General features: G+C 52.0%; 1 protein-coding gene across 4 annotated transcripts in view; it reads right to left on the minus strand.

Moving 5' to 3' along the window:
- LOC104401569 (muscleblind-like protein 3) overlaps nucleotides 1–15,885 on the minus strand; it is a 46,343-nt gene extending 30,458 nt beyond the window's left edge. For all 4 annotated transcript variants that reach the window (XM_010009180.1, XM_010009179.1, XM_010009178.1 and 1 more), the window contains exon 1: nucleotides 15,712–15,885. In XM_010009180.1, the coding sequence (XP_010007482.1) occupies nucleotides 15,712–15,885 (174 nt within the window). The remainder of the gene's footprint in view (nucleotides 1–15,711) is intronic.
- Nucleotides 15,886–16,169: the final 284 nt, after the last annotated feature.

Here is a 16,169-nt window from a genome sequence, read left to right on the forward strand (position 1 = left end):
TGTGCAGGATGTGCTTCAGCCTCAGCTCTGAGGGGCTGCCAGGGGGCAACCAGCAGTGCCCTGAGCAGGGAGGAATGATGCTGGGCTCTGCTGAGCACCCCGTGGCCTCCCACCCTCACCCTGGCAACACCAAGGAGTGTCAGAACAGGACATGATGGTCCCACTGTGCGTTACCTTGAGCCACCAAAGGAGGTGAGTGCAGGGGAGGAGGCAGATGAAATGATACAGGAGGGTGATGCCCTCAGTTGCCATCACAACATTTGCTCCCAGATACCTGTCAAAGCCCATAGAGCCTGATGCACAGGTCACCTTCTGTTCTTGGCTGAGATCTGTCCAACAGCAGAGAGCCTCCTCAGCCCCTCACCCTGATGGCTACCCCATTGATGGCACAGAATCCATGTTTTGTGTTGAAGGGACCTCAAAGTCCATCTGATCCAACCCCCTGCCATGGGCAGGGACACCTTCCACTAGAGTAGGATGCTCCAAGCCCCTGTGTCCAACCTGGCCTCGAACACTGCCAGGGATGGGGCAGCCACAGCTTCTCTGGGCACCCTGTGGCCCTCCCTGACCTGCTGCTCACGCTCTGTGGGTGGCCCCAGCTCCTACTTCTACTCTCCTCCATCCTATTGCTTGACTCCCTTCACTACATCCCATTCATCTCTTCCTGTTACACACCAAAGCCCACTTTCTCCAGCCACCTTCTTCCACAGTGCTGCCTCTCTCCAGCTACAGGTGGGTTCACCAAAGACCAAGCTCTGTCCTCGTGCTCCTGTTTCAGCCCCACATGCCAGGCAGGTTTGCACACATAGCATCCCATCTATCTCCCCTTCACTCCAGCTGCGTGGAGGTGCTACCAGCGTACCAGGAAAAGAGCTGACTCTGTGCCACCAACTCCACGTGCTCACACTCACCTTCTTAGGCAAGGTCCCTAAATCTTTCTGGTCCGTGCCAGGCCTCTGATTTCAGATCCCTGGTATAAGGAACTTGCTCTGGTCGAAGGATTAAAGGTGTAGATACAAAAAGCACCTTCAAGAGAGCTCTACGCACAGCAGGCAAGGACCACACATCTCACGCAGGCTCTGGCTTCTGAAGAGGGCATGCAGGCCAAGCAAATTGAATCCCAGCCCTCCATCTAGGAGGCTTGAAGAGAAAGGAAGAAAAAGAAAGGAAAACGCCAACAAAAAGCAAAATCAAGTCTGCCTTGCCCTAGGCAAACATTCCACCTCAGGCAGGTTCTGCACTGATCTGCTTCAGCGGCTGTTTGGTACAACCTCTGCACATTGAAGTCACAGGCACAGAGGGGATTTTGCTTTGAAACAAACACCTTCAGAAGTGCTCTTTAAGCACAGCCTGGCACTACAAAAGCTCATCCGTGGCTGGTCTTTGCTACCAGCCTGAGTAAGAGGGAGGTGAAAGCAGTGCACGTGTTGTGCTGAGCAGCAGAGCAAGCTGCAGCAGCCACGGGACAAACACGGGGCTCACGGTGCCAGAGGTGAGGCACTGCCACCTCTGTGGGAAAAAGGAGAACCTGGCAGTGACAAAGCTCTGGGCTAACACTGCACACAGTGAGATGTGTAACTGCAGTGCACGTGCTCTGGGCACCAGGACCAGACAGCCAGCTTAAGGGACAGGATGCCAAATTCTGTGCCAGCATCTGAAATCCTGTTAATTTATGATGGATTTACTAAAACAGCCTCAGCCAGAGCAAAACTTGTACAAGATGTAGTTACAACACCCCTCACGGACCCCTGTTCTCCCAATCTGCACTCAAATCCACACTCAGTCAAAGCAAATCCATACTCTTGTCCCTAACTTGAGCACAGTCAGGGAATAACCCCTTCCCAGGACACAGTAAGTAACATGGAGCAGCCTGCTCAAGGAGGCTCTCTGCTCAGCCTGCACTCCACACTGACCTAGAGACCTAAGCTTCAGAGTCACTACTATGATGTTGCATGTGTGATGTGTGCAGCTCTGGTGTCCTCAACATAAGGAAGACATGGAGCTGTTGGAGCAAGTCCAGAGGAGGCCACGAGAATGAGCAGGGGCTGGAGCACCTCCCATATGGAGACAGGCTGAGAACACTGGGGCTGTTGAGCCCCAGTGGAGAAGAGAAGCTGCGTGGAGACCTCAGAGCAGCTTCCAGTGTCTGAGGGGGCTACAAAGATGCTGGAGAAGGACCTTCATTGGGGTCTGCAGCAATAGGACAAGGGGTGATGGGTTCAAACTGGAACAGAGGAGACTGAGATGAGCTCTTAGGCAGAAGTTCTTCCCTGGGAGGGTGCTGAGGCGCTGGCACAGGGTGCCCGGAGAAGCTGTGGCTGCCCCATCCCTGGCAGTGTTCAAGGCCAGGTTGGACACAGGGGCTTGGAGCAACCTGCTCTAGTGGAAGGTGTCCCTGCCCGGGGCAGGGGCTTGGGACTGTATGAGCTTTAAGGTCCCTTCCAACCCGAACCAGTCTGGGATTCTATGTAAGCCCGAAGACTCCAAAATCTAGCAAGAATAGTCTGTTTTCCTTATGTAATGCCACCAGCGGGGATTCACTGATCCAAGCATTCTGTAGAAACCATGATTTTGGATGCTGAAAAGTTAATTCCGTGTAGCTGCTGATTAGATCTGTCCCTTGTCCTGTAACAAGAGCTGTCAGACAGGACACTGGAAGGTTGTACAGCCTTACTGGGTGCATGGATCTACTTTCTCCTGCGGGATGCAGCTTCTGCCCTGACCTACATTCTCCTCTGAGTGGCACTGATGTAAGTGCCAGAACAGCAAAGAAAGGAATGTGTCATGTGTGTGCATGCATGTGTCCGTCTGTCTGCCCAGCACAACAACAGGAATGGAACTTGTCAGGGCTTTTCTTTCATTTGCTTGGGTTTGTGTTTTTAATCACTGCCAGATTCACTTACTTGGGTTTGAGAGCACAAGAGAAAAGCTGAGGGAGGTAGAAGCAACTAAAGCACATCCACGTGGACATGTTGGCTTATTGGGGTTTCAGTCACACAAAGCAAACTGATCACATTCCTGTGGGGTTTTCCTGCCCTTTCCAAACTCCTGCCCTCAGCTTCTGCTCCAAGCTGCTCGTCCTGGTCCCACTCACTGGTGCAGCACAGACTGCCTGATGCTCAACCTTTGCAGACAAGGAGGAATGCCAGGATTAGCTTTTAAAGGCTGTTTTCCATTAGAAAGCAATCTCAACAACATGCCTTCCTGAGACAGGCACGTGCCTCATGTATTTTGCCTCAGCCACTGGCAGGAGATACCTTCAGACATGACACAATCCCTTCCTAAAAGGGTAACACCACCAAACCTTCTACTGCCCTGGTCCGGCACAGCCAGGATAATGTAAATGCTCCCCTGCTTTTAGGTGAGATGGACCCATCCTGGGTGAGGTGAGATTTCCTTCTGCAAGGAAAAGTGACCTTTCCTGAGGACATCTGCAGCCTCTCCTCCTCCAGAGAGCTGCAAAGAGGCTCCAGTGTCATTAGCAAGTCTGGAATGCAGCAGGATGGGTGCCCAGGGCAGTGAACACCAGGCTGGGCAAAAATGCTCTCACTCCAGCAGAGATGGAAGGACTTGTGGTAGGGCCCTGGTGGAAATCCCTGCACAAGCTGCAGTGCAAGTGCTTCTGATACAAAGAAAGAAGGAAACTGAAGGAAAGTGTTAACCCCTTTCCTGTGGCTGGGCTGAGTGCTGAAAGGATGCTTCAATCTGTGAGTTAGCACCATCAGAACAAACAGTTCCCAGTGGTGCTTCTGTCCTAGCTAATGGGAGCTCTATGCTGAGTAAAGACCTCTTAAGATTTTACATTACTGTGGACTCTTCAAAAACCCACGCAGAGAAACACAAAACACCACCGAAAATCCTCTTAATTCAAACTGTGCTTCATCACACAAGGCCACAGCCGGGGATCTGGGGCTGTGGGAATACAAATGCTCCGATTACCACCCAAACACAGAATAGGACTGTCCCAGCATGAAGAGCTTCCAGTCTAAACACACCAGACTTGGTGGACAAACCCCAGCAACCCCAACCTGCACACCAGCCACCCCGTGCTGCCCTGTCCTTGCTGCTGTGTGAACTCCTGCCTCTGCAGTGCCAGCAATAAGCCATCCTGCCCATTTGCTTCTCAGCTCCCAAAGGAGCTCCCCCTGCCCCTCAACACTCCCAAGGGTGGCTCAGGAGCAGTTTGAGTGGGCTCTGGTGACAGCAGCATGTCATGGAGCTGGCAGGGAGGCTGAGATGGTGCTGCCGGGTACCTGTGCTGAGGCTGATGAAGCCAACAGGGATGGTGGCAGGGGTTCTTGCTGCATCCCTGAACTCCAGTGCCCTGGGAGCTGCTCTGCTCCTCCCCAGAGTCCTGTCCATCTCATTCCCTGAGGGTCGCCTCTCACAGCTCAGTGCAGGTTTCAGACATCCCTGTCCTGCCTTTATCAACCCTGATGGTTCTGCTCCAAGTGCTTGCCTTGCTCCAGCTCCCAGCCCAGCAGGCACAGAGGCTCTACAGGCTGACACAGCGGGGAGCCGGTGTCTGTGGGGAGGGAACCACGATGAGTCCTAACTACTTCATCTGCAAGTGCACCAGATGCTCTGAGAAATAACAATCACTGCTGAAGCAACAGGAGAGAAGGAGGGCAAAGACTTCCCAGGCTGCCGTGTTCAGTCACTGCAGACATCACACCTAACGTCAGGGATGGAGAGGACAGGAGCTGCAGGAGGGCTCAGGGACAGATAAGCCTGGAGGGGAGGAGGAAACAGAGCAGAAAGGAGAAAGAGGGCATTAGGATAAGCTGCAAGTCTTGTGCCACGGGAGTAAGATTTAGGAGGGCTCCTGCAGCAGGAGCATCTTTAATGCCTTACTCTGCAGTGTCTGTTTGGGAAGGAGCAACATCTTTCAAAGACAACTCTCTTGTCTTGGAAATCTGCTGTCTCACGAAACAGGATTCCTTCACGGGGAGGAAAACACTCTCCTTCCTCCAGCTGCTCTCGAACACCATCACCTCTGCCATATCTGGATGGCCTTCCCAGTCCTCCTTGAAAGCTCACCGCAGGGACAGACCCTGCAGGATCCAGCAGATGAGCAGAGCAGCTTCACTCACCCGCTGAGCCTCCAGGAGCTGACAGCACGAGGGAGAAACGCCGGTCAGTGGGATTACACACTGAGGTTTTGTTTGCAAACTCAGCCCGAGTTGGGGCTCTTTAAGGACCTAATCCCCGTGTGACCGTGCCCAGCACCAGCCGTGCCCCTGCGGATAATACGGATTTAGGGAAGCACCGCCTAATGAGGGCCATGCTCTCGGGCAGGCTGTAGCCACGCTGTGTCAGTGCTGCCCTGGTACTGGGGCAGGTACCACGCCAGGTATCACACAGCCCCCTCTGAGGGCTGCTTTCTCTCCACACACACCCAGAGCTGCTCACTCAAAGCAGACATACAGAGACAAACAGCATTAAAGCAGCACAGCTTGGCCTAAAGGCTTCAATCCTGCTCAGAACTCTGGTGTGGGTTCTGCTGGGCAGAGATGTGGTCATCCCTGATGCAACTTGGCTGATCCCAACACTGTAGTAGTTGTTTTGGGGCTTTTTTTTGACACCAGTGTACGAGAGACCAGCTAAAAGCGAGTACTGTGTTAATGCAGAGTATGTTCATATGTTTGGAGGCAGATAAAACTCAGTGCACACCACTTTCCAGTCACCTGAGTGGCAATGCTGTGTGATACCATACTGCTCTGCAGGACAGCAGTGTCCCCAGCACCCCACAGCAGGAGCACTGAGTGTTCCTCTCTCCCGTGTGGCCACGTTAATACACAGAGCAGCTTGTTTTGCAGATCCACATCCCACTGCTGTGAGAGAAGAGCTTCCCCCTCAGAGCACAGGCTGCCACCTTTCAAACGAGGTCAGCCACTGACCTCCCCCACCACCACTGACCTTATTAGCACTGATCATGGGTCTAATAATACCCTGCACTGTAAGCAGGCCATCTGCTCTCACAGTGCACTGCAAAACCTGGGTGAGTTCTTGGGCTGAGCACACTCACATCCCAGCAACCTAACTGTCCCTTCTCAGGAACAGGCACTGTCCCACAGCTTTAAGCTAAATGATGCAGAAAGGCACCTCCAGCTTCAGCTCGGAGCTCAAGCACACAGAGGGCAGGACAGGGCCATGCCCGGGTGCTGGCACACGAGGTAAAAATGCAGAGTTAGAGGTTAAAAATCCATCACTCCAGCGTCACAGCCTCTGCTGGTGGGGACACCAATAACCATGTCACTGAAACCCAAATCCAAACCCAAGGCCAAACACTAACCAGATATTCAGAGAAGCAGAAGTACCCAGGCTCCCGAGAGCAGCAATACTTCTGTGACATGTACCTTCTACTGTAGGGACAGCAGAAAGGTTTTAGTATAAGCTGAATACTTTCACTGCCATTACAGGAGAGGGGCTACTGTAACTGACAGGTGAGCCCCAGAACTCATCACAGCCTGGTCTGTGTTGGAAGGGACCTTAAAGCTCATCCAGCTCCAACCCCTGCCACGGGCAGGGACACCTTCCACTAGAGCAGGTTGCTCCAAGCCCCTGTGTCCAACCTGGCCTTGAACACTGCCAGGGATGGGGCAGCCACAGCTTCTCTGGGCACCCTGTGCCAGTGCCTCAGCACCCTCCCAGGGAAGAGCTTCTGCCTCAGAGCTCATCTCAGTCTCCCCTCTGGCAGGTTCAAGCCATTGCCCTTGTCCTGTCCCTACAGGCCCTTGTCCAAAGCTCCTCTCCACGTTTCCTGGAGCCCCTTTAGGCACTGGAGCTGCTCTAAGGTGTCCCCTTGAGGAGCCTTCTCTTCTCCAGCTGCCCCAGCCCAGCTCTCTCAGCCTGGCTCCAGAGCAGAGCTGCTCCAGCCCTCGCAGCAGCTCCGGGGCCTCCTCTGGCCTCGCTCCAACAGCTCCACGTCCCTCTTGTGCTGTTGCCCCAGAGCTGGATCAGGACTGCAAAGAATCAGGCAGTGAGCCCCTTCCTTGCCCCATGTAGCCTCTCAATGCCATGGCTGCTGATGACCTTCCATCATCACCATAAATGAATCTAAATTAATTTAGAGGTTTGAAATGCTTACTCAGTTGGGACATCTGTCTACAACACCCTGAGTCTTGTTACTGCAGCAGCTCAGCTTTACTCAGCTTTCAAACGTATTTTCTTTGTGCTGCTCCTGCGAGGTCAAAAAGTGCAATCAGGCAGAGACTGATGTTACACCACTTTGAAGCAGCTTGCATCATCACAAGCTTTGAAAGCTGGTTTCCCAAATCCTTGGCCTTTGCTCTCATCAAAAGGCCACGATCAGACATGGCATAAGAGGCTACATGAGACAAGGAAGACTGTCAGTGCCTGGTTCTCTGCTGTTTTATTAACAGCAATAAAACAACATTAATAAGTCATTAAGTAAAACTGTGCCTGGATGGGGCAACATCCACCCAAGTGCCTCACAGCACTTATTTTAATACCAGCAGAACCACATTTACAGGGGCAGATCTGCAAAGAGCTCAGCTCCTCACTTGGAAGCCCAACCACTGTGTCAGTGCTCTGTGGGAGCTGTCAGGCGATGGGCTCTCCACAAAGCTGCTGCATCCTGCTTGTATTGGTTCTGAAGCTTCAAGCAGCTCCACTGCACGAATGCACGTTACTGCACCCTGCTTCAGGCGAGTGACCAAGAGGGCAGAAAGCTGCTGTCAGCAAAGGGATTACCTCAAGCTGATGCTACACTGCTGATGAAATCCACCAGCTCCACGAGCCCATTCAGCTGCCTCTGCTAATACAACCATGAGCAAAAGCAGTGTCTAGAGCAGCTTCACTGCCACCAGCAGCAACACAGGGCACCATGGCCAAGTGTGGCTCATGTTTACAAGCATCTTCTTAGCCCAAAACTCCTTCCAGGGATAAGGACTTGTAGGTTATAAGCACCTCTTTGAATCCCAGTGGTAGCTACTGGTACAGATTAGGGCTGGAAGATGCAAAGCCTGAACCTCCTTCCCGAGGTGGATCTGGCAGTACCACGGCACTGCTAAGGTGTCACTGCTCACTGTACAAACACACTCGCAGCGCTGCCCTGGCCAGCGTCTGGCTCAGAGCCACAGGAGGGAAGTGTGAGCACTGCCACAGCTTGTTAGCTGGGCTTCAGCACCCATCCTCCTCCTCCTTCCCTGCAGGGGAACCCCTGGGGCTTGCAGACACCGTGCTGCATTCACACAGGTCACCGGCACAGAGCCTGTGCTGGCACATCCAAGCTGGGATGCAGAGAAACAGGAGAGACAACAGCGGCAGAAAGGAAAGCTCTCTAGGCATTCCTTCCCCCTGGAGAACGGCCAAGGAGACCATTTCCCTCTCTCTAAACCTTCAGCACGAGGAGCTCTTTGCTGCCCACAGGAATTCTACAGGGCTTAAAATGAGGTTTAAGTATTCTGCAGAAGTGGAACCTGAGTCTGGCGGGCTCTGCCCTGGCAAAGGGAAGCCAGCCTGGGGAGCAGGAGGTGGCTGCCACAGCCCTGCAGCACTGCAATATGCCCATAAAAGGTTTCAGAATGCATCTGCTAAAGCACACGCAGCAGCTCAGAAGGCTTTAGAGGCACATCCCCAAAGAATCTCTCTCCTGCTTTTTTAGGCAAGTGTGAGCAGCAGTCAGCACTTTACCATCATCTGCCCAACCAGCAACCCAAGGTTACTCTTGGCTGGTACTAATAATGTAAACGCTGCTGGCTTCATCCTGTGGGGATGGTGGTTTGCTCACGCCACAAAGAGAAGGCTGGGGCTGGAGCAGAGGCCCAGGGCTGGCTGGTGAGGAGAGGAGGGGCTGTCAGGAACCCAGTGCTGAATCGCTTGGCCTGTCTCCCAAGGAGGCTGCCTCCAACATGCGGCGTCAGGACCAATGTGTGGCCACAGCTCTGCTTCCCAACACGTTCCAGGGAACGTGCACACGAGTCTGGGGCCCAACAGAGAGCTGTAATGAACTCGGGAGCTGCAGGAAGAAAGGAAAGAGCAGTGGTGCTGTGCCTGGCCCTCGCACGGGGAGTGCCTGCACCCACACCTCTGCCAGCCCTTGAACCTGACCCAGGGATCCCAGGCATGAGGCTGGCACCCCAAACATGGGTAACAGCAAAGGCATCTGCTCCTGAGTGGGCACTCAGGTGGGGTCAGGAGGTGTGGGGCACGGACAGTGCTCTCCATGCTCAGAAACAAAAGACCTTTAGAGGACAATTGTCCTGGTGTTCCTGTGACCATGCACCACCAGAGCCAGGAGATGGGCTCAGCTGCCCCTGAGCACTCCAGCAGAGCTGCCAAGACACTCCACTTACAGGTGTCCATGGGAGGGCAGGAGAGCCCCAGTGACTTCGCCTTGCAGCACCAGATGGGTGCCAAAGACCCTTCAGGGTCCCTCCCCACCAATGCTTTCATACTCATCAGGCCAAAGCCAATCCAAGAGTGAGGACACTGCTTTGGAGATTACCATTCCCAGGCCTGACTTCAGCAATGCCACGCATGGGCAGAACTGTCACGCTGCCTTGTGCCACCAAAGGAGGCAGATGTGGGACAGTGTAAGAGATGCACCCGAGGTGGGTGAGGACAGGGGGAAGAGACACGCTCCTCTCCACAGGGGAACATGTCAGGGAGAAAAGTGACTTTATGAGTACGAGCTGATGAACGTGTTCACATTGACCAAGCCTGTACAACAGTCCTGCTGCTTTACAAGGGGAAAGCAACACAGATGCTTAGATCTGCTGAGCGCACACTGGAAAGCAAAACCCAAAGTCATCTAATGTCTACCCTCCACAGGAGTAAGAGTCTGAGGTCTGTTAAATGGGACAATGTGGCTTATGAGGAACCAACACTTTCAGGAGGAAGCTGTCCAAGCCTAACTTGGCACTCCAAGTACTGAACTACTGCTACTGCTCCAAGTGTCACAGTGAGAGCTTTGGAGGGCATTTCCTTCCAGACAACTCCCTGCAAGCCTGGTGATGGGTAAGGCCTCCCTGCCCCTTGCTGCCCCTGCAGCAGAGTCACCAGGTAACACCAGCCTGTTTCCAGTTACACACGTCCATCACCCAGCACCTCCACACAGAGCCAGGACCAAAGGGACTTCAGCTCAGACTTCATACTCGGCACGTGAGGTGCCCTCTCCTCCTGCTAACCCTGCTGCAGAGGCAGTGACCTGCCACAGAGAAGCAGGGGACAGCAACCTGTTAAACCAGGATAGCAAGATTCACCAGGGCTCAGCGGACATGGTTCAGCTGTCCAAAAGTCACCAATAAATAACGCGAAACTACTGGGACATCAGAGAAAAACCCATGGCTAAGTGCAGGGTCCTGCCCCTGGGTCGGGGCAATCCCAGCACAAACACAGGCTGGGAGAGACTGGATGGAGCAGCCTGAGGAGGACTTGGAGGTGTTGAGTGAGAAGAAGCTCCCCATGACCTGGCTTCAGTGTGCGCTTGAGCCCAGAACCCCCCCGTGTGCTGGGCTGTACCTCCAGAGCATGAGCAGCAGTTCAGGGAGGGGATCCTGCCCCCCCTGCTGCGCTCTGGGGAGACCCCCCCTGCAGCCCTGATCCAGCAACAGCACAGCTCCCTGGAAAGCTGAACATGCCTGGGGAAGTCACACACCACCCCAGTAACTAGCCTGACACCAACTGAGAGCATCTGCAGCCCAGACACCGGGGCAGGCCTGGGAGATGCTCAGCCCCAGGCACCACCAGGTGAGCTCCTCCATCCGTAGTCTCCATCCCACAATGTGCCACAAACCTTTTGGAGCCACTGCAGAACACGCACAGTACGTGTGCCCACTAAATGAAGCAGTGAGAACATGGAGCTTGTTGCAGACAAGAAGGGATCTGCCTAAATAGCTCTCCTGTCCTCCCCGATGTATCACTCAAATACAACAGCCACAGCTCTTATAAATAAAACCAAGTCTAAATACAGTTTTCCTGTTTTCAGATGTTTGACTCAGTAGTTATAAAAAGCACTTATGATGTGCTGTAAGACACACACAAGCACCAGACAAGACAGAAACTGCTGCAAATCCACTTCTCATCACCAAATGCTGTCACCACACAGGGAAGTGACCAAAGGAGAAGTGAAGGTGCCTCACAGAGGTGACCTGGCCCAGGACTGCTCCCTGGTGCACCTGCGTCCCCCTTACATGGAGCTGAGACCTGCAGTCATAGTGTCTCCAAAAATACCCCTCTGCCTTGGTTTGCTTTCTTCTTCCCCTGTAAAAGCGTAGCCATATGTGAAGTTTAGTGGGTGGTTTAGTTGTTTCCTTGTTTGGAGTTTATTTAAATTTAAAAGATTTGGTTGCAAACCAGTAGCAGAAGGAATTCTGGTGAAGTCAGCATAAACCAAGTACAAACCAGCAGGAAAAGGGTAAGGAATAGCCTCAGGTATCCCAGCTTCAGGATCCTATGGTACATTTAGTGCCCAAAGAGAGTGAACTTCTTAGATTGCTGTGGGATGTGAATACCACTACCAGGTAATAACACTTCCTTTAGAAGACAGATAATTCAGACAAAACTGTATTTTAACCCCTGATTTCATGCCTGTTCAGACAATCCACCCTTTTGTATATGTACACAGAACAGAACTGCTTTGAAACATGCAATAGCTTAAAGATGTTTTTTAAATAAGACCTCTCAAGATGAAAATTCAGACCCCTGAAATCTTCACATGATCTTCTGTCTTTCAAAATGCTCATCAAACCTTTGATTTGCCTGTGAAACACCTGTATTCACAAAGCAAATTAAAACATAAACCCAAACCCCACCACACCTCACCAAGCTGGGCTAGGACACTTTGTACTTAAGCTGTGAGTCCACAGTGCAATACGCAACCTGTGAGCAGAGCAAACCAAAGCCTCTGGGAACACTCAAGTGCATTACCTACATGTTTTTATATCCTGGTGCATTATCTCCTAATGCCCCATCTTTCAGATCACTTCTCCATTAGTGTTTCTAGTGACCAAAGATGATGCTTTTTTACTTCCTGACATCTTTAGGAAGAGAATAACCCAGCTAAAGATTTGCTGAGGAGTCAGACAGGGTCACACCATGCCTGCCTGATCCAGCCTCAACAGGAAGGTTAATGACTTGAGTGCTTGCAGACAGCCCACCACAAGCCTTGTATCAAGTGCCACGAGCCAGCAACCCATGGCCTGACCCTCGCCAAAAGCTCTGCATGGAATGGTGCATGGAAAGGAGCCTGGGAAAGGAGCTGATGAACGACCCCGAAGGCCACCAGTGCAGAAGGTCTCAGAGGTGCCCTGGGACCTGCCAGGAGGTACCACAGAGCATCAGCAGCCCTTGTGGCCACTGCTGGGTGTGCGGCTGGCTCCTGAGTCCCTGGGCTGCTCTCCTCCAAGCAGTGCAGCTTTGCTGCCATTCACACAGGCTACTGCAGGCAGCACTGCTCCTCCAGAGTAACGAGGGGAAGCACGAGTGCAGTGAGAGCTCTCCTGGCATCCGACTCCAATCTGCAAACAGCTTCTCACCAGGAACTATTTTTAAGCTTCAATCAATCTGCTTGAGAAAGGTTCCTTCTGCTGCCTACAAATATGCAAACTCCCCCTTTGAAGAGCCACAGCTCAGGACACCAAGATCCAGCCCTGGACTTCCACCCTTATCAAGATCTAGTATTTCACTGCACAACCACCCAGAGCATGTCCAGGTGAACTCCACCTGAGCATCACTGAAGCCCCACCAGCATCTTCAGAAGCCCTGTGCGTTCTTTGCAAGCTTACAGGCAGCACACATTCACCCATCAAACAACCCACACTGCAGCACTACTGCTCCCAGAACTGCACCAGAGGTAAAACTGCTCTATGAGACAGAGGGAACAGAAGGCAAAAGCAAGATGCAGTAACTACAGAAGCTGTGCGTGACCTGATCGGGGAGGTGAGGCCATTGTGGGCTGGGTTATCAGAAGTTCCTGTATGAAGGCATTGTTCAGGCTTAAGAGGTCTGTGAGAAAGAAAACAAGCACCAGCACTACACAATGGATGCAGATAAGCAACCTCTGAACAAAGCCCTGGGCACCGCCAGACAACTGGGAAAGGAAAACTTATTAACTGCAAGCATCCTATATCCTGTCTCCAAGGGAGCAACACAGATGTTCTGCCACTGCAGGGCGTGAGGAGATGAAAAGAGCACTGAGCAGCTATTGAGCCTTCCACAGCAGAGGCTCAGCCTTCCACAGGGAAACACAGAGACAGCCACAGGATGGGCATGAAAAGCCTCTTCTTAACAGGTCTGAGAATGTAATGTAGAATCATAGAATCCCAGACTGGTTTGTGTTGGAAGGGAACTTTAGTTCCAACCCCCTGCCACAGGCAGGGACCCCTTCCACTAGAGCAGGTCGCTCCAAGCCCCTGTGTCCAACCTGGCCTTGAACACTGCCAGGGATGGGGCAGCCACAGCTTCTCTGGGCACCCTGTGCCAGCGCCTCAGCACCCTCACAGGGGAGAACTTTTGCCTTATCTAACCTGAACTTCCCCTGTTTCAGTTTGAACCCATCAACCCTTGTCCTATCACTACATCTCTCTGGTCAGGGAGGCCACTGTTATGCCCAGAGGCCCCTCAATGCCACTGCAAACATGGCTCTGCCAGCCCAGTGCAGCCCAAGGACAGAAAGGCCATTGTTGGAGAGGTTGGTCACCAGGGTGGTTATCTCTACTGGGAAACATGGTGTGTGCACACACACAGGGGACTGCACTGCTCTGTGGCACAGCACAACCAGGGCTCTGCACAGTGGGAGCTACTGGATCCATGGGTCTGCAAGAAGGAGGTGCTCCAAGACCCACTTCTTGGCTGAGAAGTGGGATGCAGGAACAGCCCCATCACGGGAGGAGAGTCTGAGCTCTCCTCCCAGTGTACTTCCCTAAGGCAGAGCTGCTGGTTCTCCACAAGGCTTTCCTAAGCCTGAAAGAATCCGGAAAATCTGTTCCCTGGAAAATTCAGGCCACTTCAGTAGCACATACTGGGCATCTGCTGCTGTGTCAAGTGGAAGCTGCTGCCATAGAACATTACTTAACAGGCAGTTACACAGGAGACATGCTGAGCTGTACATCAGACCCGACTCCTTGACTAGGCTTCTTTTTGCTTTCTCAACACTGTGTTCCCATCCCATTCCCCATTCCTGAAGTGGGAAAACTGCTTGCTGTGCCAGTGGGTGGGATTTGAACCCAGCTGCCCCCAGACCCCCAGGATGCTGCAAACATCAGGCAAGCCCTGCACGGGGCAGGGTACCACTCCACGCAGCAGGACAGCACCCCTTCCACTTCCCAAAGAAATGCTATCAAATGGAAACGTCTTAATCTCTCCATTCAAACTGTCTGCGCTGCCAGTGGCTACAATTCAGGAGTTTCAAGGGCACAAAGAACACGACTTTATGTCCCTCCGACAGAAATAGTTTTGCCTCCCGTTGTCAGCAAACAGCAATGCAAATGAACATTTGAAAGTCACTGTGTAACTAAGCCTCGCTGCATATAATCAGATTAAAAAGAGCAAAACCAAATGCAAACAGGAAGCTTGAGCTCCTTGGTAAAAAGGAACAGAAGCGAAAAATACAAAGAAGTCACAAACAGTAACAAACTAGGTAAACCCAAGTTAGACTGGATCCAGCCCCACTTATTCATTATGTTCATGACAATAAACCCAGACCTTTCCAAGCAACAGCTGATGTTCAAGCGAAAGTTTTTAAGCTTGTAAAATGTACTTGATTCCTTCTAGAAACTCAAACAGGTTAATCACTGATCAGAACAGCGAGCACTGTATCAGAAGTTGTCCGAAGCAACCAGTGATCCAGCCATACTGTGTCAGGGGTTTGACCATCCTATTGAAAGCATCTTTGATGACCCACGCTTTTGAGAAAAAGGCAAAAAAACCCATCAAAACACAATAAAATGGATGCTCCTTTCCCAAGAACCACAGTGAAGCAGCCCCAGAGATGCCATCTCCCCCTGTGAGCCCCTGCCCCAACTCAGACCCCAGGTACTTGGGTCAATTGTGAAAGTCACCCCTGGAGCTCCAACAGTGACAAAGCAACCGAGAGCCATTTACTGCCTGCAAAATCAGCTCCACAAAGGCGAGTGATAGCAAAAGGCTGGGCTCTGACTCCGCCAGGCCAAGCAGAGGCACATCTGCACGTCCCTTGCAGAAAGCCTCTTCCCAACACCCATTTTTCTGGGAGCACTGCTCTCCAAATATTTTGTCTGTTTCTCATCCACAGGCCAGTGTTCAAGTGCATCTGCAACTCCATCTCCAGGAAATGCACATGAAGCTGATTCATTATCTTAAAATGCTGCTTTCGTTTCTGCTCATTAAAAGCACATTTCAGAGCCCTGCACCGAATGCGCTGCCCATGTGCTCTGGACACAAATTACAGCACCGGGCTCTCTGCTCTGCTCATCTCGGTTTCACTCACTGCCCACAATCTCCACTTTGAGAACAGTTCTGTCAGACTTGAGCTGCCATTGGAAATGGTGGATAAACCCCTCTCTCCCTGCGATGCATCAGGGCACTGACTATACCCAATGTCAGCTTCAGCCTAGATCTCAGGAGCCACATCCCGCACCGGCAGCATCCTCCCTGCAGAAACAGCAATAAGGAGTCGTCGTGCACACCCCACGCCCCAGCACGCTGAGCCATTCCAGAGAGAAGGAAGAGCAAGTGAGCTTAGGTAACGCACGTGTTAGTCCTCACCTTTAGGGAGTCAAAGCAGGCAATAACTCGACCGTTTTCCACATGGCAACTCCGTGACGGATGGGCGAACTTGCACTCTGCATCAGACCGAGAACAAGTTCCTCTCTGAAACTCCCGACACACTTCTAACGTCAGCCATTTCGTATCCCGCACCAGGGAAACGTTTACAGCCATAGTAAAAACCAAAAATGACCAAGCAAGCGAGGGCACCCTCCTCAGGGCAACAGTTACTGCTGAGCCGCTTTAGTTTCTTCTTGTTTGTTTAAAAAAAGGGTAAAAAAGTGAATTCAAGTTAAACGTGAAGAAATAACTAACTTGTTGCTTTGGTAGAACTCCTATTCATCAGCACTTAGGTTTTCATTTAAGTCAAATCGTGTTTCTCGAAACAAGGATTAAACATAAAGCCAATCATAAAATAGAAATCTTATCAGAACAACTGAAAATCAAATGAGAGGCCA

This window comes from Nestor notabilis, unplaced genomic scaffold (genome assembly GCF_000696875.1).
Source record: "Nestor notabilis isolate BGI_N333 unplaced genomic scaffold, ASM69687v1 scaffold23582, whole genome shotgun sequence".
Classification (NCBI taxonomy): Eukaryota; Metazoa; Chordata; class Aves; order Psittaciformes; family Psittacidae; genus Nestor; species Nestor notabilis.